Source organism: Eurosta solidaginis, chromosome 1, assembly GCF_040869045.1.
Source record: "Eurosta solidaginis isolate ZX-2024a chromosome 1, ASM4086904v1, whole genome shotgun sequence".
In the NCBI taxonomy this organism is placed as follows: Eukaryota; Metazoa; Arthropoda; class Insecta; order Diptera; family Tephritidae; genus Eurosta; species Eurosta solidaginis.
In genome coordinates this window covers 296,326,947-296,350,358 of record NC_090319.1, presented here as the reverse complement: position 1 = coordinate 296,350,358, position 23,412 = coordinate 296,326,947, and the positions used below count along the sequence as shown (strand labels likewise).

General features: G+C 39.6%; 2 protein-coding genes across 4 annotated transcripts in view; one reads left to right on the top strand and one right to left on the bottom strand.

The window, feature by feature from the left end:
* Gycbeta100B (guanylate cyclase soluble subunit beta-1-like) overlaps positions 1 to 23,412 on the top strand; it is a 522,131-nt gene that overhangs the window by 420,201 nt on the left and 78,518 nt on the right. The window lies entirely within an intron of this gene.
* The window catches only part of stops (SOCS domain-containing protein stops), a 59,415-nt gene that overhangs the window by 11,438 nt on the left and 24,565 nt on the right, over positions 1 to 23,412 (bottom strand). For both annotated transcript variants that reach the window (XM_067761159.1, XM_067761158.1), the window contains 2 exons: positions 3,624 to 3,780; positions 1,694 to 1,812 (listed from right to left, as the gene is read on the bottom strand). In XM_067761159.1, the coding sequence (XP_067617260.1) occupies positions 1,694 to 1,812; positions 3,624 to 3,780 (276 nt within the window). The remainder of the gene's footprint in view (positions 1 to 1,693; positions 1,813 to 3,623; positions 3,781 to 23,412) is intronic.

The window sequence follows — 23,412 nt, the reverse complement described above, 5'->3', positions numbered from 1 at the left end:
TGTCTTTATTTCGGCTTCGCATGCACATTTATCAGTTTTGCCAGGTTGATGCGCCTAAATCGAATATCACAATGAAAATTACTTAAAAGCTCCCAGCAACACCTTTCATTTGATATCCAAAATATACACACATTCTAGGGGTACCCGGGTCCACGTTTTGGCCTATATCTCGAGACCCAAGACACCCAGTGGTATAAAAAATTATCTGTAGTAAAGCACACATCAACAGCTTCAATTTGCTATCCATAATGTAAAAACACATCCTAGTGTTGCCCTGATCCACATTTTGGCCTATATCTCGAGATATTCTCACCAATAGGTATGAAAACTACCCTGTATTGAAGCACTCATCAACAGGTTTCATTTGATATCCATATTGTATAAACACATTCTAGGGGTACCCGGGTCCACGTTTTGGCCTATATCTCGAGACCCTAGTCACAAATAGGTATGAAAACTACCCTGTACTAAATCACTCATCAACAGCTTTCATCTGATATCCATATTGTATAAACACATTCTAGGGGTGCACGGGTCCACGTTTTGGCTTATATCTCGAGACCCTTATCACCAATAGGTATGTAAACTACCCTGTACTAAAGCACTCATCAGCAGCTTTCATTTGATATCCATATTTTATAAACACATTCTATGGGTACCCGGGTCCACTTTTTGTCCTATATCTCGAGACCCTAGTCACCAATATGTATCCTGGTCCACTTCCCGGAAGACACCCGACATTTTATTCTAGATATAACGCTACCTACATACCAAATTTCAGGCAAAGCGAGCCATATATACGATAGTTTAGAATAAATCGGTCCCTGGTCCACTTCCCCGAAAAAAAACTTTTTGTCACAAACACTCTCCGAATTCCTACTAAGTTATCCTGAAAATTTGAATAAAATCGGGGTGGTAGTTTCGTAGTCCATAAGCCTCAAACAAACATACAAACATACATACATCCTATTTTATATGTATAGATAATTACCCCAGTGCGTTAGGGCGCTTTCGTAAGAGACGATTAAAATACTCAAAGTGGCTGTGTAAAGCAGCCATTTCAAGGGGTTGTCAGCCAATTCATAACTTCTCCAACCCAATTACCAACCTCATCTTCCCGTTGCGAATCCTGTTTATTTAGCAGCCGATGCTCTGGTGACCACAACTTCCCTATGGAACTAGGAGGTGGTAGGCGGGATAGCCTAGAAGGTTCAATGTGGTCATATTAAATCGCTCGCGCTTGTACATTAATGGTGCTTGTTACCAGAACTTACCGTATCTATATCCGACAAAGGATCATCAACATCAAGAACACTCTCTAAAACTTTCGGCGAGTATTTTTATCGCTACAACAACAACAACAATAATGGTTTGTTTGCGAAAAGTTATCGGCTATTTACCGTAATTTAATCGATATGTTATAAAAAGGTATCTAGAAAATAATATAGTTATTGAAAAAAGTATTTGTCATCAAAATTTTTCGATTTTGTCGAAAAGTTAAAGGCTGGTTATTGGTTATTGTCGCCACATCGGCTTCATCATGAAACAGATGCCGATAAATCTTCAATATGAAATTGTTGACACACTTATAAGCTATGGCTTGGTTATATCAAGTCCACAGTGTCCATTATTTGTTATTATCGCTGACGCAAATTCTTGTTATACGTATGTACATACATATATGCATACCTACCGACACAAATGCCGCAAGGAGACAACACCATACACCTGCTCCTTTGTGATAATGCGATCAATTAAAAGGCGGCCATATTTTTTGAAAAATATCTCACGTCGAGTACTATAGATGATTGGCTGGAAAAAATAGAGAGAAGAGGGAATATACTTAAATCAATTCAGCTCAAATAAAGATTGAGGTTCTTTTCATGAACAAAATATTAATAACGAGTATTATTTTAGTAAAAGATGCGTTCCCTGATATATTGCTCGGAGGTGTTTACGATCAACTTGGTCAACCTCCTCGCTAAATCGACACTCTCTTGCTTTCAGCTTGCTATCATCCATTAAAAGTTTCAACAGACTTTTGCCCCAATTTATGCAACTCCCTCACCTTTATCGATGAAGTCGAGGTTGGTTAAGATAGTGAAACGCTTATGATTTATAAGCTTATATTACGTGTTTCGAATCCTTATTGAAGTATTCCTTTCAGTGTTAGGATAAAAGGTCAGCTCTTACCAACAAGCGTTAACGCCATTTAAATTCCCTTAGCATTGCCTAGTACCACTCACCAGAAAAGTTCATAGAAGGATAGAGGGTTTCTGTGTGACCATAGGCCTTTTGCGCCCTCTTCTCCTTCACAGCACCTCATACAAGGCGACCTCTTAGATGATGCTTAGTTAGCCAACAACGATTTAGTGAACAGCGGAATTACTGCTTATAAAAGCAATGCTATAAACCTAATGTTACTAAGCTCTTGGAGATTTCGAGTTCTATACTCAGCTCCCGAGAAGCTAGCTGAAGAGGAAATGAAATTCAGAAACATGTTCCAGTAACCATCGTCGTTTGTAAACGATGTATTAAATTGAAAAATTGTTTCAAATAAATGTTTTCTTACATCCCCGCTTAGTTCACACGAATACTTTTTTATTTCCTTACATTATATATAAATTCGCGAATTTTTTAAATTTTATTATTTTTAAAGTATGTCCACGACCATAGCATCTTCCGGTAATTTCTGAGTCGGAATTTCAGCTATAAGCGACTTACGATAGAAGCTACCTAACTACCAAATATCAGGCAAATCTAACCGTGAATAGAATTTATTGGAATAGACTAGTCCCTGATCCACTTCCCGGAAAAAACGTGATCCAAAAACTTCACCAGGCAAAATGCTACCCATATACCAAATATTAGGCAACTCGAACAATGCAATCGATCAGGAAGTGCCCATATATCATATCACACTATACATTATTTTATGTAGAATAGTTCGGTCACTGGTCCACTTTCTGGAATGAAAATTAAAAAAAAAAATTAGTTGGTCACGGAAGTACCCCTAAACCAAATTTCAAGCAAATCGCAATATACACTATTTTTTATAGAAGAGGTTGGTCCTTGGTTCACTTCGCGGAATGAAAAGTTTCTCAAATCATATGTTTGTCAAAGATAAACCCATGTACAGGATTTCACGTGAACCACGCCACAAAAAAGATTTTTTGGAATAAGTCGGCCCCTGGTCCACTTGCCGGAAAAAAAAGTTTCTCAAATATAGAATCAGTCACAGAAGAACCCCTATACTAAATTTCAATCAATTCGCACGATACACTACATACATGCATATAAATGTATCAAAACTAAAGGCGTAACTCCCATTTTGTTGATAGCTTTTTTTTCGAATACATTCATATTTCCATGTACATACATCCCACTTCTTATTGAAAAAGAGCCGCGGAATGAGCTCTAGATCAACCAACTTACATTTTCGTTATGTTATTTGTAATGTCATAAGCATATAAATCTAAGGTCCTTTATATGGTTGGCAAACTTCCTATCGACAACCTACAGGAGCCGCCATTATGAAGATAAACCTCGATATTAGTGTTTTATAATTTTAAGCTTTGGCCAAACGGATTGTATGTTTGTGTGCTTGTGTAGTTGCTACTCACCTTACATGGCATCTCAATCATTGGCATATTGCGTAGTAAAATTTGCAAGCACGAAACATTTTGTAAAACGTAATTACGTCCGTTCTCTGTTAATTTTTCGAGTAGGGCAAGAACAACTGAGTCGCCACCATCTGGTGGATTCGGACTGGCGCCATATCTATAAAGAAATCAAAGAAGCGTTATTTTGATATATTTGGTTAGTAAAATGGTTAGAAGGAATAAAAAAGAAGAAATTAAAGTTATTCCATATATATACATAAAACAGGGCTTTTCTCTGAGTCTAAATGGCGTTGAAAACTTTCTTAAGATAATATCACAAGTAACATATTGTGACGATTATTAGTGACGCTAAGTGATACTCACATCACTAATCTGATACTAAGTAATAAAGCCACAACAACAACAAAGCAAGCTGCCACACTTGTATGTACGTAAACAAATTAATAATCATGTACACACACATACATACAAGTAGCAGAGAGATACTCACAAACGCATGTCATCATCAGCTACTACCTCGCTCACATATACACACGCATATGGTTACACACTACAAATTAACGCGCGTATGGCTGGTGACCAAGTAGAGGATTCTAGAAGAAGAAACGTCTAGGCATTTGGGCAGAGAGTATAAAAGCAGCAGAAGCTGAGTAGTCCGTAATCAGTTTGATTTAAGCACGCTATCAGTTGCGAAGTATAAGTGTTATTGTGAAGTATTTTCAAAGTAGTCTAATAAAGACATTTTGCATTATTTATTCAACAATTTAGCGATTCGAACGTTAGTAGAACGTGTAATATACGCGGAGTTTCCCTAAATTCGTTACAATAATTTCGATCTGATCCTATATTTATTCTCAAAAATTATATATCAAATTTATATTTAAGATTTATATTAAAGAGTAATCGCGAAAAACATTGTAAGCGCAAATCTTTACTATTAATTTACTATTCAAACAAAATTGAAGCCGTATCCTGGTTGGATGCCCCTACAGGAGAAACGTTGCACAAAAGATGTAGGAATCATTCTAAACAGTAAGTTGTCATACAGGCTAAACGTGAAGGAGAGAGTGAAGAAGGATGTCAATTCTTAGCATTACAGGAGCCCTGAAAATATTGCCGATGGCGAGCGACATCATTAAGAGAACGAACAGACCACCTGATTCCCTATCAGCGCTTGGAAGGGCTCTTAGCGCCACAAAAGAGGTAGATGGTTGGCGCAAGGGTGGTGTCCAAATGGGATACTAGGCAATATACCGGTACACCGATAGCTCCAAACAAACAGAAGGACTAGTATCTGCGGTACAAATAGAACCAACAAGTAGTAGCCGTAGCCGAGTAGAATCACTGGAAGAAAATATCTTAAACCGCAACCACCTCAACTTTTGTATTGTATTGACAGCAAGGCAGCATTTAAGGCAAAAATCTCGCATAGCACAGTATCTGTGTATTAGAGTGTTAGCAATCCCTGGAAATAATGGGACAGGGAGAAACATTCATCTATATTGGGTCCAAGGGTATATGGGGATAGATGGGGATGAATAAGCGATGCTGCAAAGTGTTGAAGAACATGTTTAGGTCTTACCATCTTAAACTAACAAAGTAACACTTATTATAAAAAAAGGGGCTGTAGACTCATGACGGTGACTCTACGGATTCTGGTGTCACATGCCTTTAAATCACGCTTTGTTAGTGGTAGCAGATCTAGGAAGTGCGGATTGGAGGAAGAAATAATCAAGCATGTATTTTGCTCCTTCCTTTCGGTTTCCAGGCTAAGACTTCAGCTGTTGGGAATGATGCAGCTATCAGATCTAGAAGCAGAAAGTGGCACAGGTCCTAGAAATCGTCTAGTATTTTCCAAGGGTTTAGAGTTATTTTATGAAATAGGTCTTGATTGTTTATAGGTTTGCTCTGTTTGATCGTTAAACAACCTTCTGGTAACACTACGGACTCATTCAGTCTATGTGAGGTCCTCACAGACATGTCTGTTCAACCTATGCTTACTTAAGATTATGTGTGAAGCTAGTATTAACTGAACATATGTATTTTTTCTCGACAACCAAGCATTACAAATGAGTTTTCTTTGCAGAAGCTATTCGGAGTCCGCTTAAACATGAGATTCTCCAAAATCAAAGGAAATGTATACTCTTTGTCAAATTTACCTATACGCCAGGACCATTACCAATTTTTTTAAATATACTAGCTTACAAAACATCAGCCATAAATATATATGTTCCTAGTTTACATGTGATAACAAACGCATGCTTAATGTATATAATACCAGTTGTAAAATTTGTATTATACCATCATTACAATTTTTCAACGCGCGCCTCCAGCATATACTGTGAACATTGTGTGATCATGCAGGGCTTTAAATATATGCATACATGCATAAGAATAAGCCTTAACTAAAGGTGCACAACATTAGCAGAGCCCAGTATGCAACGGTAGCATATATTGTAGTGGCATGTGTGTACAACAACAGTGGTGAAAGAAAATGTTTCTTTAGTGCTGCAAGCAAAAATTGATTCACTGCCTGCACGAAGCTTTTCTGGGTACACCTGGTCTATGCTTTTGTAGAATAAAACAAATTAAACAGATACATATTTGTTGCAGGAAATGTACAGAAAAATGCTCTGTGAATCGACGCTTACGACAATGCATAGTTTGGTACTTATGGGCATAAACCATAATATAATATTGGCTGTATACGTTTTTAGCACACATTGTACATACATCCAGTAGTCAAACCAACTGGTAGGCACCTACTTCAAAAAATTATGTATATTTTCGGAACAGACAGGCGTTGTCTTGCCCGAATATTGCTTGCCGTTGATTAGAAAAAAAAAAAAAAAAGGCCACCTACACCGCTTCATCTTATTCCCCTACCACCGAATTCAGTTTATTCTTAGTAGGGAGCATGACAATGTTAATTTTTCAAACCTTTGTATCAATTTATGTATAGGATCTTAGGCATATTTTTTCAATAAAGTACAAATATGGTACGTGCTCCGCCTACCACACCGAAGATTCTCGGTTCAAGCATCGGGCAAAGCCACATCATAACTTAAGGAACACGTTTTTTCAATTATATGAAATATTTTCTAAGCAGGATCGCGCTACGGCAAGCACTCCTAGTGTATTTCTGTAATGAAAAGCTTCTCAGTGAAAACTCGTCTGCTTTGCAGTTGCCGTTCGGAGTCGGTATGATGTACGTAGTTCTCGTTCCGCCCATTGGTAGGAACAAATAAAAGGAGCACTATGCAAATTGAAACAGAAGCTCGGCCTTAAATTTCTTCGGAGGTTTTCGTGCCCTATATTTATTTATTTAGACTTATTTTGTTTTGTTAATTTTCCGCTTGCGTAGATAAATGATGTATATTGGGGCGATTTTCCGTCATCCCTTTTCAAATTCGATTTAGAGACAAACCGGTTTCGGTGTTGTGCCATCATCAGTGTCGATTTTCGTTTATTTGTTTTATTAATGCCCTGAACCTAAAAGAATACTTAATTTTGGACAATGAAGTCAAACGCCAAACACAATCCGTGACTCGAAACACCAACTCAACCAAAAACCTTTGAAAAATCGTAACCGATTAAAGTTTAAAGAACGAAAATACAAGCGAAGCCGCAGATAAAGTGAAATAATAGAGAAGAATGAAACTATGACGAAATTTATTCACTTTACCAAACAGTAGTACTTTAATTTTACTATTTTCGTTTCTCACTGAAGGGTGTTTAGCACACACCTACTATTGCATTCTGTGTTTTGCATGTGTGTATGTGTTTTTACAACAAGTATTTGTCAAACTATGATTGCTGTTAATATCTAAATTCTAAGGTGCTGTCAAAAGAAACGAGCTATCTTATGTAGTTCTATTCGTATGTGTGAGCAAACAGGACATGTAAGCCACAGGACAGACAAGCAACATAACAACAAACATTGCAACGAATTTGTATTTTGAATAAACTTAAGACAAACATATGCAGTTACCACATTAAATAAGTCGTCAGCTCTCGTTTGCACAACGTTGTGATATCACAAATGACAGGAAGAAATAAAGGTGTAATAATAATGTGTGTGCATAAAACACATTCACCTTTTGCACAGACGCCATTATATTACTTAACTATTTGATTACGAATACAATGTGTTTTGTATGCAAATAAATGCATTGATAAAATAAAACTAAAGCATTATTTGCTAGAGGGGCTTAAGTTTGCAATTAACTACAGATAACAATATGCTAAAATCCAGACAAAGTCTCAATGTAGAGCAACTTGGTTCTAGCAGCAAAAGTTAATTTATACAAAAGCAAGAACTACAGAATAAAAATTGTGAAGTCGATTTCTGGACAAAGTATTACAGAGAAGATTTTAAGCACGAACAGTGCACATCCTTTTTGTAGTTTGGCCCTTTAGACACTACAGAACAGCGTGTGCTGCTTTTCCGGCTTTCTGTGACCATTCATTTGGAAGAGTTTACTATTTTCTCTAGATATCAAACAACTATCATTTGAGGGCTGGGTGAGCAATGAAATACGGTAAGAAGCTTATCTTGAAGACCGAGTTTTTGTAGGATATAAACAAATATAAAAGTATAGACCAAAGCTTATCAATACCCTCGGAGCAATATAAATTTGAGAAGATCGGAGCCTTCTACAAAATTTTTGGCGTTCAGAACCTAGAGAGTAATGTGTGTATTAGACATTACTTTTACTACCTAAGAAATATAGAAACTCAATGATGCGAACGAAAGAGAGGAAGTATTTTGGCTCTGATGTGCTTATAAGCATATAGGATCTTTGTAAACTACAAAGTAGTTGTAGATAGTTGTGCTTACGGAACAAGTTAACGCGAGATGGACAATGGAACAAATATGCATATCTAGCCCAACCTGGACGAAAAGAAATCGCAATCGGCCATACTACCGAATCACCTCTCTATTAGCCCATTAGTGGGTATTCTAACAGGTATAAGGGCCCATGGGTTTCATATGGGCTTGCAAACAAATGACTTGCAGCAGCTGCAGGGACAAGGAAAATAAATAAATAAAGCGTAGATGTCATTGTCCCGCTCTGTCGAAGACCAGGTAACGATATCTCCACAAGCGTTTCTTTTGATCCATTGTGGAGCTAGAATCAGCAAATATAAACGAAATTCCGCGCAACGTAAGGCAAATGAGTTGCTTTAGCTTAATGGGTGTATGAACCACGTTCTACAGAAGGGAAACAAGGCCTCTTTCGTGGTATCGTATCAGAACGGCCACAATGACACAGTTTAGCCTCTTTTTGGGCAACGGAGGCGACCACTTTAACCCAACCTAACCTACAAAGTTGAGCTGATATGAATGAAATCGGGAGAGAAACTGGAACAAACCCAAGAAAGTAATCGAAATTCTGAAATCTGAATTGGAACCCAACTTAAATGAAACAGAAATTCCTCTAAAATCGAAACCTAATCTACGATCGAACCTATGCCAAAACGGAAACCAGGACCGGATATGAGACGAAACCGATAACGTACTTGAAACTAAATCGGGATCGGGACCGAATCTGAGATGAAACTTCAAAGCGGGCATGAACCGAACTCAGAACCGAAACCAGATCAAAACCTGAATTAACTCTGGAACCAAATCCGAGACCAAAACCCCATGCAAACAGGAATCAAGGCTTGGCGTGCAATAGAGACCGAAAACCGATGTAAAGAGAAACCAAGGCTGTATACATAAACGGGAACCAAACTGGGACCGAAAATGGGATACCACAGATACCGGAGTTTGAACGAAATTGGGAAAGACATTGGAACGGGCCAAAAACAAAAATGTAAAACCCGAATTCTGAATTGAAACCGGACTGAAAATGAACCCGAAGCTGTACCAAAACCGGAGCTGCCCTAGCAGGAGTAGCTATCATCCTACCTTATTTTGCTGTGCTTTAGTCAGGACGAAGGCTGATATTCTTTGGAAAAACTGGTTCATTCGGTATTTAAATTTGCATTCTCAGACCAATTAAATTATTAAAAATCTCTGATGGGACGGTTAGGTTAACCGCCAACGCGTTATAATGGATATAGTGTCCATATTTGGACAAAACCAAAGCATGGAGGAGTAACCCTACAAGAAAAATAATGCACAAAATATCAGGAAGTTATACTAGAAAGTAAGTTGTCGTTGAAACTCCATGTGGAATAGAGAGCGAATGAAGCCTCTGCGGCACTGATGCATACAAGAAGATGCTAAAGTGCACGTGGGGACTATCACACAAATTCTCCCATTGGGTATTTACAGCAATTGTCAAGCCACTTTACAATGAGGGTTTTGCTTGGTGGACATCCACAAAAAACTAAACGGGGTATGCAGATTATCAATAATAGGCATAACAAGAGCCCTCAAAACTACCACGGGAGTAGCCAAAAGTTTCTCCATTATCGGGAGAAATCAAAAGGAGACAGGACTTGCATATGAACCATCAAGTAGTTAAGGAAAAGTGCGGGGCTGCAAAATGTTTAGGATAATGTACGAATCCTACGACATAAGACTCACAAAATGGCTCATATATCTGAAGAGAAGACTGAAGGCTCAGGATAGGCATATTTACTGGACACTGCTATCTGGCGTCGCATGCTAATAAGTTAGGCCACATCAATAACGGCAGGTGTAGGAAGTGCGAACTGCAGGAATAAACGGTTAAGCACGTTCTGTATTCGTGTCCTGCGCTCGCCAGGTTAAAGCCCCAACTATAAGGGGCGGCAGAGTTACCAAATCGTAAGACAGCAATTAAGCTAGTTCTTAGAAAACGTCTGGTATTTTCCAAGAGGACGGAGTTTTTCTATAACATAAGTCCTGGCACCTGATTGGGTTAGATCTTTATTTACCGGCCAGTTCAACCTTACATCGAGTATGTGTAAGTTCACTAAAATTATTAAGTCTTCTGGAAGAGGGTTGTGTTCTCACTTATTTTAGTGTTTGAATCAAAATAGACATTCAGTACAATCAAGACCATGTAGACGATAAAGTTCTAAGTCTGGTGACAAGAGTGAATCACAATGAAACGATTTGAAAACTTATGTTGCATTTTGACGATGTTTTTTTTTTTCACTTTCCAGTTTTATTGCTCCTGCTTTATGACATTTCACTTTTTTGCTGACTATGAAAAATTGCTTCACAAGGTCGGAAATCTTATTGTCGCATCGATTGAAAAATGCAGTTGCTTCAATTTCATATGTGCACAACTTATTTATTGATTTCATTCTCCGACATTTATCAGACAGATTTTGAAAACTTTCTCGAACTAATGTTTGCAAATTATAGGAACCACAAGCAATCAAAGCACTACTGAGCCATTAAAAAGAGACGACAATTAACTGCGTTAGTGTCGTCTTTGATAATACACGAGTGACTCACACATATGCAAATGTGTCAGTTTGTCAAATCTGGTTAAAGCTCTGCACCTAGCAGTATTTCAATGATTACTCAGCATGTTTTTATAGGAAATTTTTGTTTTTTGCTATTTTTCCTTTGTTCTCCTTCAAAAGACTTCTGTTTGTGTGCCAATAAAATCGCATGCACTTTGTGAATCACTGGAAAAGTTTTTCTTTTGCTCTTTTTTTAGTAAAAGCGCTTTTTATACATTTTTGTCATATACGTTTTTGTTGTTGTGTGTACCAGTTTCCACCAGCAATAAAAAAGAATCTGACACACTTAAAATTTGCATTGCCACCCACGCATTTACGACATAAATTTAACTTGCGTGGCATAATTTTTGGCGAGCTGACAAGTTTTTGGATGAAGCAATATTTAACGGACAAATCGATGTGCTTCTCGTTGCCAACAAGATTAGCGCCAATGGCAATCAATTGGGCGTGGCATCAATTGGTTACTGAGCTAAATTTAGGTATATGTGAGCGTCTTAGTTCAATGGAGTGGGTTGTGCTTCTGAGTGAGGAGCGCTCGGTTATGAAAGAAGGAAAAGTAGCTTCTATAAAATACTCATTTTAAATAAGAAGATTTTGTCAATGAAATGGAGAGATTGCAAAAGGGACGTCTGCCATGTCTGTAGCCATCAACCAAAAATATGAGTGACAGTCACGCAAAGCTACAGTTTTGCACAACAAATTTAATGGCTACTGCCGAGGTAGTGCTTATCGAATGCAGAGCGGGACAGTTAGTAGCCACACTTGTATCAAAAGCGCTGAAGTCTAAAGCTATAAGTATTTAAACTTTTTACCTAAATGCTGCGACTATTTAAAAACCACCTACGACATTATCATTTAGGGACGCGTTCAAAAGGTCTGCAAAGAGGGGTAATTGCCATTACGTGCGCCATCAAAATGTTGAAGGTAACAAAGAGTCGATTTGACAGGACTGAATTATAACTAGTACCGTCCCTTAAGGCGAAATGTCTGCACTAGTTGTATACTAGGCGAATTAGTCGCTACTACTTCGTATGCGCATTTCTCTGCGCTCCCTATCAGCATGCATCAATTTCGGCATAACTATAAAGGCCATCTTGCTTTTAGCGGTCCAACAATCTATTTGGCCGCACATTCGGGGAACTAAGTTCCTAATGGAAGTCCCCTCTCCAAAAGATCTGTGTACAAAGAGTCTTTCGCCGTGAAAACGAGGGCAGTGAAACATTACATGTTCTGCGCTTTCAAATTCGGAGGGACAGTGTGGAACGAAAAGATCCTCCTCTATCACACGCTTATGTAGATATTCATTAAAGCCGCCGTGCCCAGTTCAATATTTGTTGGAAGTGGTTTTTTAATTCGCTATGGTTTCGGTCGCACCACTCCACTCTATTCCGAACTAGCATGAAGATCCAGCGTGCTTTCCTCGGTACTTTCCTCCGTTCTTGCCACCTAATATTGTTCGTGACCTTGCACTTTTCTTAGCATCTTCAGATGGTCAGCTGATTACAATGCCACACAGATCGGCCATTTCACATGAGAGTACGTCTACTCGGATTTTCTTGGTTGAAACATATATCGCATCGTCGGACACCGTCCGAAGGACACATGCTATTCGTATAGCAGTAATTCGGTAGGCTGCTAGTATATTTTTTGGTGGGTCATTTAAATCCGTGCAATACTGGTGTTGCCTATAATATTGTAACGAATTTACTTGCAAATACTCTTATTTGCCCTTCTGCTAAGTTCGAATCACTAAACTGTTGAATAAATAACTCCAATATGTAATAATGCAAAATGGTCTTTATTAAAGTACTTCACAATAACACTCAAACTGTGCAACGAATAGCTTGCTTAATAACCACACTGATTGATAGCTCAATGAAACTCTACTATTCAAAATAATACTGCTCTTGCTCGCTAGATAGCGTCTTAATCGTAATCTCAAATCAAACTGAATTCCAGCGCCTCCACAATTGCCGGCTTTTATACTCTCGGATTTCAACGTTCGCATCTTCTAGGCGCTTCCAGAATCTACTAGTCCAACAGCTTTCAAACTTCTCAGCTGTAACTACATTTGCACGATTTTGTAGTTTTTTTCTCATTGCATACTTTCAGGAGTATCTCAGATATATGCATGTGGTTGTGCATTGACTCTCCGCTGCTCGTATACGTACGTGGTACATATGTGTAGACACAATTATTGTTTCGTTTATGTAGATACGTAATGATTGATCTATTGATGTGAATTCGCGTCACTGCTTAGCATCGGCTTAGAGATAGCAGCACCCCTTAGTTTTGCTAATATTCGTAACACTGCCCTCCACCTAAGTCTGATCGTCCCGATCAGACAAATCTCCCGATCTAAACGCTGCTAGCATCTCCAAATGAACCACCCTTCTACTTCGTGGTTTCTCAATTGTTTGTATGCGGTAGATGACATCACTGATCCTCTTCACAACTCTGTACGGGCCTTCCCAGCTGGACCGATATTTGGATGGAACACCTTTCCGCCGGTGAGGGTTGTATAACAGTACCAAATCTCCCGCCAAGAAATCTTTCCAATTATTGTTCTCATCGTACCTGTGTTTCATCGTACTACTCAATACCCTGGTTCGCTCCTTCACACTCTGTTGTTTGGCCAATGAACTTTTTCGCAGAGCTTGCACTTAACGGATTGACTTTACATCAACATTATCGCCTTGATTTTTCATAACAGTAGTCCGCGCTGGCTTGAAACCACCCTTGCATTTTTTCTGAAAAATTCTTTCAGTCATTTTAGTGCGTCCATTAGGGTTTGTCAATGCCGGTCTTTTTCTCGCAGGTACTTTTAATTTCGCTTTATTTGGCCCAATCGATCCATCAACATTTTCTTTTGACTTTAGTGGCGTTTGTTGAGTATTCTCAATAATTACTCGATTACTACTGAACCCTTTCTCCAACTTGAAGTTAAGTGGTATATCCTGGTTCTCATAACGCATCACCCTTCTCTGCATATCGATCTTGATGTCATGGTCAACCAAGAAGTCCACTCCCAATATGACTTCTTCAACGATCTTCGCCACAACGAAATTGTGAAGAACCGTGACATTTCCAATCCAGACTTCACATATCACTTCTCCCTGAACTTGGTTATACTCGCCAGTGACCGTACGCAACGTTGCTCCAGGTAACGGTTTTATTCTCCTGTTGACCAAGTTAGATCGGATCAAGGAATGAGATGCGCCCGTATCTACAGTCAGTACACGTTCTTTACCATCCACATTCCCTCTGACGGTACGACTGCTCGATTTTCTACCAATTTGCAACACAGCTATCACAGGGCATTCAATAGCTGGATCTAGCTCTCGATCTCTACCTCTTACTCGCTCTTGCTCATCTCCTCCAGCTTTCCGTTTACGGCCACCCACATTGTTGGAACTATTAGGACCAAGATCGCAATGACGTGCATTGTGACCGGACTTCCCGCATTTGAAGCATTTGGTAACTTTTTTAATCCGCTTTTGCGATCCTTTCAGCGCCTCCAATATTGCGTCTACCCACTCTGGCCTTTCTACTTCCACACGGCGTGCTTTGAAAACTGGCTTACACAGAAGCGACGGTGTTTCCTGAATCAGAGGTGGTGTCACCGTTTCTGCGAATGTTGGCTTTGGGTTTGCGTATGTAGCTCGCTTTGTTTCGACGTCCCGTATGCCATTTATAAAGCTCTGAATATTTACCCTTTCAGTGTACTCCACGGGTGCGTCCGCATTCGCTAAATGTGCTAGCCTTTCAATATCCGACGCAAACTCTTGCAATGTTTCACCAGGCCTCTGGAAGCGGTTCCGCTACTCCATTTGGTATATCTGTTTTCTATGCTCGCTTCCATAACGTCGTTCTACAGCAGCCATCAATGCTTCGTAATTGCTCCGCTCTCCTTCGGGAATCGTCTGTAGGATTTCCGCTGCTGGCCCCTTCAATGACACGAACAGTGCAGCAACTTTATCTTCCGCATTCCAGTTGTTCACTGCTGCGGTCTTCTCAAACTGTAGCTTGGAGACCTGGAAAGGAACAGAACCGTCAAAGGATGGTGTTTTTACCTTTGGATTGCTTGCTGAAACAGCTGGGTGATTTAATTGCAACTCTTGTATACGACCTCTCAAAGCATCCACCTTGGCTTCGATTTTTTCCTCAAACTGCGTTATTTTCTCGTCCATACGCGCTCGAGTTTTGATGATATACGCGTTTCTTACGCTTCTAGTTGTACTCTTATGCGTGCCTCTTGTTCTTTCAGTTGTGTTTCCATCTTTGATGTAATCTGTGTCGACATTTCTGACATACGCGTTTCTTGTGCCTCAATCTTCGATGTTATTCGTGTCTCTTGGGATTCCATCTGTGATGACATATACGTTTTCTGTTCTTCCAATTGTGATGTTACTTGCGACGCCATTTCTGAAATGCGTACCTCCTGTGATTCTAATTGGGATGATATTTGCGACGACATTGATGTTACTGTCGATGTTTGAGCAGCTATTGCAGCCAATATCATGTTCAAGTCTGCGCTCGTAACTGTCTGCGATGTTTCGTTTTTCTCTTCAATTTTTGTTGTTGTCTCGTCCCCATCAGGATAAAAGACATACTCGTCCACATCAATTCCTTCTGCTTCTATTGCCTCTCGCAGCCGTGCCTGAAGTTCGAGTTTAACGCCGCTTGTATTCAATCCACGGCTCTCCAACTCCTTTTTCAGTTGCTGGATCTTCAATTCACTGAACTTTGCCATGTCCTTGTTGTCCTCCCGAATTTATTCAACAATTCCTCTTCTGACACCAATTGTAACGAATTTACTTGCAAATACTCTTATTTGCCCTTCTGCTAAGTTCGAATCACTAAACTGTTGAATAAATAACTCCAATATGTAATAATGCAAAATGGCCTTTATTAAAGTACTTCACAATAACACTCAAACTGTGCAACGAATAGCTGGCTTAATAACCACACTGATTGAGAGCTCAATGAAACTCTACTATACAAAATAATACTGCTCTTGCTCGCTAGATAGCGTCTTAATCGAAATCTCAAATCAAACTGAATTCCATCGCCTCTACAATTGCCGCCTTTTATACTCTCGGATTTCAACGTTCGCATCTTCTAGGCGATTCCAGAATCTACTAGTCCAGCAGCTCTCAAACTTCTCAGCTGTAACTACAATTGCACGATTTTGTAGTTTTTTTCTCATTGCATACTTTCAGGAGTATCTCAGATATATGCATGTGTTTGTGCATTGACTCTCCGCTGCTCGTATACGTACATGGTACATATATGTAGACGCAATTATTGTTTCGTTTATGTAGATACATAATGATTGATCTATTGATGTGAATTCGCGTCACTGCTTAGCATCGGCTTAGAGATAGCAGCACCCCTTAGTTTTAGTAATATTCGTAACAATATTATCGAGCTAGTTACGTTGGATAATAGCTAACGGGTAGCTTCGCCTGGACCTCCGATATTGGGCACTGTTCTTGTTAGAGCTCCACGAAATCTTGAAACTTCTCCCCACGGACCACTAGAAGTTAGTTTTGAGTCTTAGATATTTCAAGAAAAACTTTGAATTTATTTCATTTTCTCCTATAGTTAGGAATAACTCACCAACAGTCCGCTTTGAGCTCACCAAAACCACTTCTGTCTTATTACTGACCATCTCCAGCCCCATTCGCGTCAGCCATTCCTTTATTCTTCCTAAGTCATCGTTTCATAATGCTTGGAGCAGATCAAGTTTCTTGGCCACTACTACTACGACAATATCATTTGCATATCCGAAATTTTCGTGCCTCCCGGAAGGTCGATATGTAGCACACCGTCATACATCGTATTCCATAGCGATACACCAGAACCAGATCCCTGAGGGACACCGCCGGTGATGTTGTGATTTCTTAGTCCATCATCCGTATCAAAAAGGAATATTCTGTCACTTAAATAGCTACCAATTATTCTGAGCAGGTATGCAGGTGTGCCAAAGTTTCGTAGCGTTGTCATGCAATGCATCCAGTTCGCGGTGTTGAAAGCATTTCTAATATCCGAAGCTATCAGTGCACAGAGCTTACTTTTCTTTTGGTCTGCTGTTATATTAGCATTATGTTAATGTTTGTGTAACTCTCTTTTATGCCAAGTAATAACCAACATGTTACGTATACGCACCGGTGCCCGTCTTTTCATGTGGTATGAACATGTTTGCGTGTAACTGGTCGGTTTTAAATAAAGCAACGTGTCTATAAAATCTTTATACGCAGCAAGTCGACGCATAAGAATAAATAAATAAATAAATTTCCACTTAACATCTCTTTATTTATTTGGGAAAAATGCTTTTTTTGTTAACTCTAGCTTTAGATCCCAACAAGGTCGCACTTATATTTTTTCCACAAACTGCTCTGAATAGCTACCGCTTATTATTTTCTTTTTTCCTCTTATTTCATTCTATCAACAATGGCTAAACTACAACGATCCCACAAAGTTGTCCTTGCCAAGAGAATATGAGACTACCTGGAGACGCTTGTTTATTTTTTTGTTTTTTTTTTTTTTTTTTGCATTACAGTTTTTTCTGGCAATAAATAATAAATTAAAAGAAAAAACACAAAAATATACACACGTACATATATACAGTAGCGAAGAATACAAAACTAGAAATAGGATTTTTTAACAAATTTCTTCAATTAAATTTTTCTTCATTTATTTTCGATAATTAAAAAAACACCCCGCTATGCTGACTTATCTTGTTTTGTTGATTTTCCTAAAGGGTAGATAAATGATGTATATTGGAACGATTTTCCGTCATCCCTTTTCGAACGAAAATCGACACTGATGATGGCACAACGTTTTCGAAACAAATCGATAATATTTTTACAAAATTTCAACTTTTTACTTTAAACTGGCCGGTCCTTGAGGACATCACATAGACTGAATGTTTCAGTAGTGTTCTTTTTACTTTGAGTTTTCTGAATTTTTCTCAAACACACAGTTTTTAGCACAACAATTTTAGTTTAAGAAAATACCGGTTATCGGTCCAAAAGTTCGCATTAATTTTCGACAATTTTTTGCCAAGGGAATTGCAAATTCCATATCGAAAATTAATTTTCGCGCCCATCTTATGAAAGAAAATATAAAACACACATCGGAAAAAACTGTCAATAATCACTAGAGAGACCAATATATTGGGCCTACAAATTACATACTCAAAAAATATATATAAAAGTTCAAATAAATAGCTCGAAGTTTTCTTAAATCTTTTTCGAATTTATGAAATTTTCCGTAATCGTTCTTGAGATTGCTTGGTTGGTTGGTTGGAATGGCGAGTCCCAATTGACTCCAATTAGCGCTCATGCGCCATTTTGATGCCACAAACTCGTGAGTTAACCAATGAAAGTATGTTGTAAGAATACTAATGAACATTTTTACGCGTCTCAGGGAAAAACCCGTCCCCCTGTGTCCATCCCGTGGAGTTTATGAATTTGAGAAGCTCTCTCGCCCCAAAATCTTTGAGTTCTGGAGGCTTTCGAAAAAAGGCTTTCCAAGAAACTTTATTCTGCTTCAACAGTGTGCTGGGCATTCGCACAGTAGATGCTCAACCGTTTCCTCCGCCTCCGGACGCTTGCAGCTGCGACAGGAGGTAATGTGTTCCAGTCCCATCCGTGCTGCATGTACCACCAATTGTCCAATGCCCCGTGAGCGCCGCAACTACTCTGGATATATCCCTTCTGTTCATCTTAAGTAAAGCTACCGATCGTTTTTCGTTATATAGCACATGCTCTTGGAAACTCTACAGGTCCGCAACCGATTCCACTTATTGTTGACCTCACCTAACCAGTGCGGGTAGATGCGACCCTTGATGAGTCCCAGGGGTGCAAGGACCTCCTTCGCTCCTGAGATATCAAGAACCGCTCCACGCCGTGCCAGCTCATATGCCATCTCGTTACCCTGTATGTTTCGATGCACCGGCACCCATATCTGGGTAACGATCTGCCGGCTCGCCAGTATCATGGCGTTCTCCCTACACTGCCCAACCAGGTCTGATGATATCGTCTCTGACCCGACTGCCCCAAGAGCTGCCTGGCTATCGAACAAAATGGCTACACTGTTACCGTTACCTTTGGTATCCATTAACGCTTTGCACGCCTCTCGGATAGCGAAAATCTCAGCTTGAAACACACTTGCCGAGTTGGGAAGCCGGACACGTAAGGACGTGGGCGGGAGAGTCGCAAATACTCCCGCTCCCACTCCGCAAGCCATTTTGAATCCGTCGGTGGAAAGCGAGATGTCGAATCTCTGAGTGATCCCCCATCTTTCCAATCTTTCCGTGTGGGGAAGAGAATTTTATAGTTTATGTCGAAGGCTTTCCTTGGACATATGTAGTCCGTTTTTGAGTCGGGAGTCGTTAATATTGAGCAGGATACGGCCGTACCCATATGTACTCTCCCTCCAAACGCCCAACTCACGAAGCCTTAGGGCCCTCTGAGATGCCGTTTCCTTGATAAATAGATCTAACGGTGGAACATTGCAAATCACGTTTGAAGCTTCCGAGGGACACGACCCATTTGCCCCCGTGATCGCTCCGCAGGCAGATCTTTGAACTTTCCCTAGCATGTTAGTTATGTATTTCATCTCTACCGCCTTCAACCATACGAGTTCCCCATATTGAGATTGCTTAGTTTCAGTTACAAAATTCATGGAAGTTTTTCTTAAACTAACGAAAATAAGAAAATAACAAGTAAGGAAGGCTAAGTTCGGATGTAACCGAACATTATATACTCAGCTGAGAGCTTTGGAGACAAAATAAGGGAAAATCACCAAAATGAACCTAGGGTAACACTGGAATGTGTTTGTATGACATGGGTTGCAAATGGAAGGTATTAAAGAGAATTTTAAAGGGGAGTGCGCCATAGTTCTATAGGTGGACGCAATTTCAGGATATCGCCATAAGGGTGGACCGGGGGTGACTCTAGAATGTGTATTGTACGATATGGTTATCAAATTAAAGGTATTGATGAGGGTTCTAAAAGGGAGTGACCCTTAGTTTTATATGTGAAGGCGTTTTCGAGATATATAAAATGTGGACCAGGGCGACCCAGAACATCTTCTCTCGGGTACCGCTAATTTATTTATACACGTAATACCACGAACAGCATTCCTGCTAAGATTCCAAGGGCTTTTGATTTCGGCCTGCATAACTACTTAATAAGGGATGTGTCACACCCAATTTACAAAGTTTTTTCTAAATTTATATTTTTTGTCAATAAACCAATCCAATTATCATGTTTCATCTCTTTTTTCATGTTTGGTACAGAATTATGGCATTTTTATAATTTTTCGTAATTTTCGATATCGCAAAAGTGGGCGTGGTCATATTCGGATTTCGGCCACTTTGTATACCAATACAAAGTGAGTTTAGATAAGTACGCGTACTGAGTTTAGTAAAGATATATCAATTTTTACTCAAGTTATCGTGTTTACAGACGGACGGACGGACGGACGGACGGACATGGCTAAATGAATTTCTTTTTTCACCCAGATCATTTTGATATATAGAAGTTTATATCTATCTCGATAAGTTTATGCCGTTACGGATTACCGTTATGCGAACAAAGTTAATATACTCTGTGAGCTCTGCTCAGCTGAGTATAAAAATTTATATGAGGAAAATTTATAAAAATTCCACTGCTACTTTCGCATTCACTGCTATATTTTCAAGTACTCTTTCAACGATTAAAAAGCCGCAACGTTGCAATATTTCTCCCCAAAACACTTTAGAAAACTGTGAACGTATTTTTAAAATTATAGAAGGAAGTATCATCATGCTTTTGCTTGTGTGATTTTGTGTTAAATTTTCATATTTCCTTTTTTGCCTAAAAGTAAATTTGCCGTTTGCTATGTTAGAATGCTCAGATGAAGAGCAATGCGTGTCTAATGTGCAACGATGTGAATTGTTTTGATAACATGAAATGTACAAAGATTTGGTTGTATGAGTACAAAAGCGTAAGCAAGTAGCGGTAGGTAAATAAGGGAATCATCCTTAGCATGCTTCAATTGATATGATGCATTTATCAATAAAAACGAAATATACACAACACTGATAGCCAAGTGCGATTTCGAAAATTTATAGCAGAAGATAATTTTGGTTCTCGTTAAAAAGGAGGAAAAAATTGTATTTTTGGAGAAAAGTGAAATTAAGCATTTTCCAGCAAATTTGCTTTTAAGTATTAGGATAAAAATTCGAACTTAAATGATATCTGAAATTAATATATGTGACCCAGTCTATGAAAAGGTGGCTTATGTATGACTCAAAAAAAAATTGCGAGAAACAGCTGTTAAAGATAAATAATGCATTTCTTCAGTTTCTTAGTAGTTTTTCTTTTGCATTATGAACAGTCATGCCCAAAAGGCAAAGCACAAACCAGTTTCTGGCCGATATTTTGGCTCCATTGCTATCGAAAAAAATGCTATCAAAAAAAACTGAGGATGCTCCACCAGGCACCAAAGTGGCATCGAAGGAACCAAAGGTTTCATCGTCTTTCATTTGTGCTCTTTCTTCTCTACATTTTTAGTACACTTCTAAGCAAGTTAGGACTTTCTAGTTTTCACCACGTGAAAGAGCGTCTCAAAAACTAGCGAAACCAGAAAAAAAGTGGAAATTTTTTTTCGAGTCACCTTTTCATAGACCGGGTCACATATATTGACTTCGGTAGTGATTTTATGCACTTTCACTCAGAAAAAAGTGTTTTTTTTTTATTCTTAGTTGTGTTAAGCAAATTAAATAAAGTATTATGAAATTAGTTACTTAACGCTCATTGTAATAGCGTAACTTGGTCGACGTTGATAACAAGTTTTATTTATCAAGATAAAAAAGGAGTCGATTCACCCTTGCCGGATGAAGGAAGTGCGGGCTACATGAAGAACCGACTGAGCACGCTATCTTTTCGTGGAGAGATATCGAGACCGTAATTTAGCCATTTCTTAGAAAACGTTTAGTACTTGCCAAGTTGATGCTGGTATTTTATAGCATACGTCCTGGTACCTGGGCGTTCCCTTTTTTCGTCAAGCAATTCTTGGTAACACTATGCCCACATTCAGCCTATGTGTGGTCTTTGTTGACTAGTCGGCTGGAGCTAATCTGACTTTTGACCATCCGCCCGTATATCTGTACTTATTTTAGGTTAGGTTAGAGTGGCCACCGGTGCGAGCACCAGTGCACTTAGGACCAAAAGGTACTATTGTGTTACCACGTGGACCTCTCCCCTACTCAAACCAACAGGTCGATTCAGCAAATGTCAAGAATTTCTTAGGTTCCAACTTAGCCAGGTCACAAAGATCGTCAAAGAAGTGAGATTCCAGAGATATCCTCCTCTTGCACAAAAGCGCAGCACAGTCGCACAGAAAATGCTTGACTGTTTCTATCTAATCATTATAGGGAGCACCCAGCCGTTGTGCGTGCCTCCCGATTGCTATGTGGCCGGTTATAAGTCCAGCCACCAGAGATATGTCCGCCTTCCAAGAAGAAGGAGACTTCTTGTACATCTCCCGTTCCATTCAGGCCACACCAGCTTATTATGGTGGCAGGATACAAGATTGGTTCATCTCACACCCGCTTCCCTAAGGAAAATTCCTTTCAATGTGAGCTTACAGGTAGCGAGCGGATTGCTCAATCCCTGCGAGGACGACGAAAGAGGAACGGATTCGCCCCCTCTTGCAAGTTCGCCATCCAGCTCATTTTCCGGTATTTCCGAGTGTCCAGGTAGCCATACCAGACTGAGGGATGTTTGCTCAGCGATCTCGTTAAGCGATTTGCGGCTTTTCTACACTTTACTGGACTTAGATGTGACCGATCCAAGCGCTTTTAGTACAGCCTGGCTGTCATAGCTAATACAAATTTTATTATAGCCGTGAGCAGCTTTCCTCATATGATCAACGGCCTCATTTATAGCAGCAACTTCCGCCTGGAAGACGCTGCAATAATCGGGTAGGCTAAAGGATAGATTCCACCCTAATTGAGGTGCAAAGACCCCGCAGCCTATCGCTCAGGTCCAGCGGCTCCTTTGACCAATAATCCCTATCCGGGTAACAACCTCGTACATCATATCGAAAAATAGAGTCGGCGCGCAATATTCGGACGAAGGCGAATCCAGATTCTTAAGAATGGCTGCATGGCCAACCACATTGTCTCTCCAGCTGGATAACTCCCGCAGCCGTAGAGCAGAAAAGGCCGCACATGTTTTGGCCATTAAATCTATTGGCAAGGCATTAAAAAGAGTATCCAGCGCCTCCGCAGGGGTGGTGCGTAGAGCACCCGCCATGGAGACTAGAGCACTCCTTTGTACCTTCTGAAATACTCGTAGGTTCGATTTTGTATTTAAGC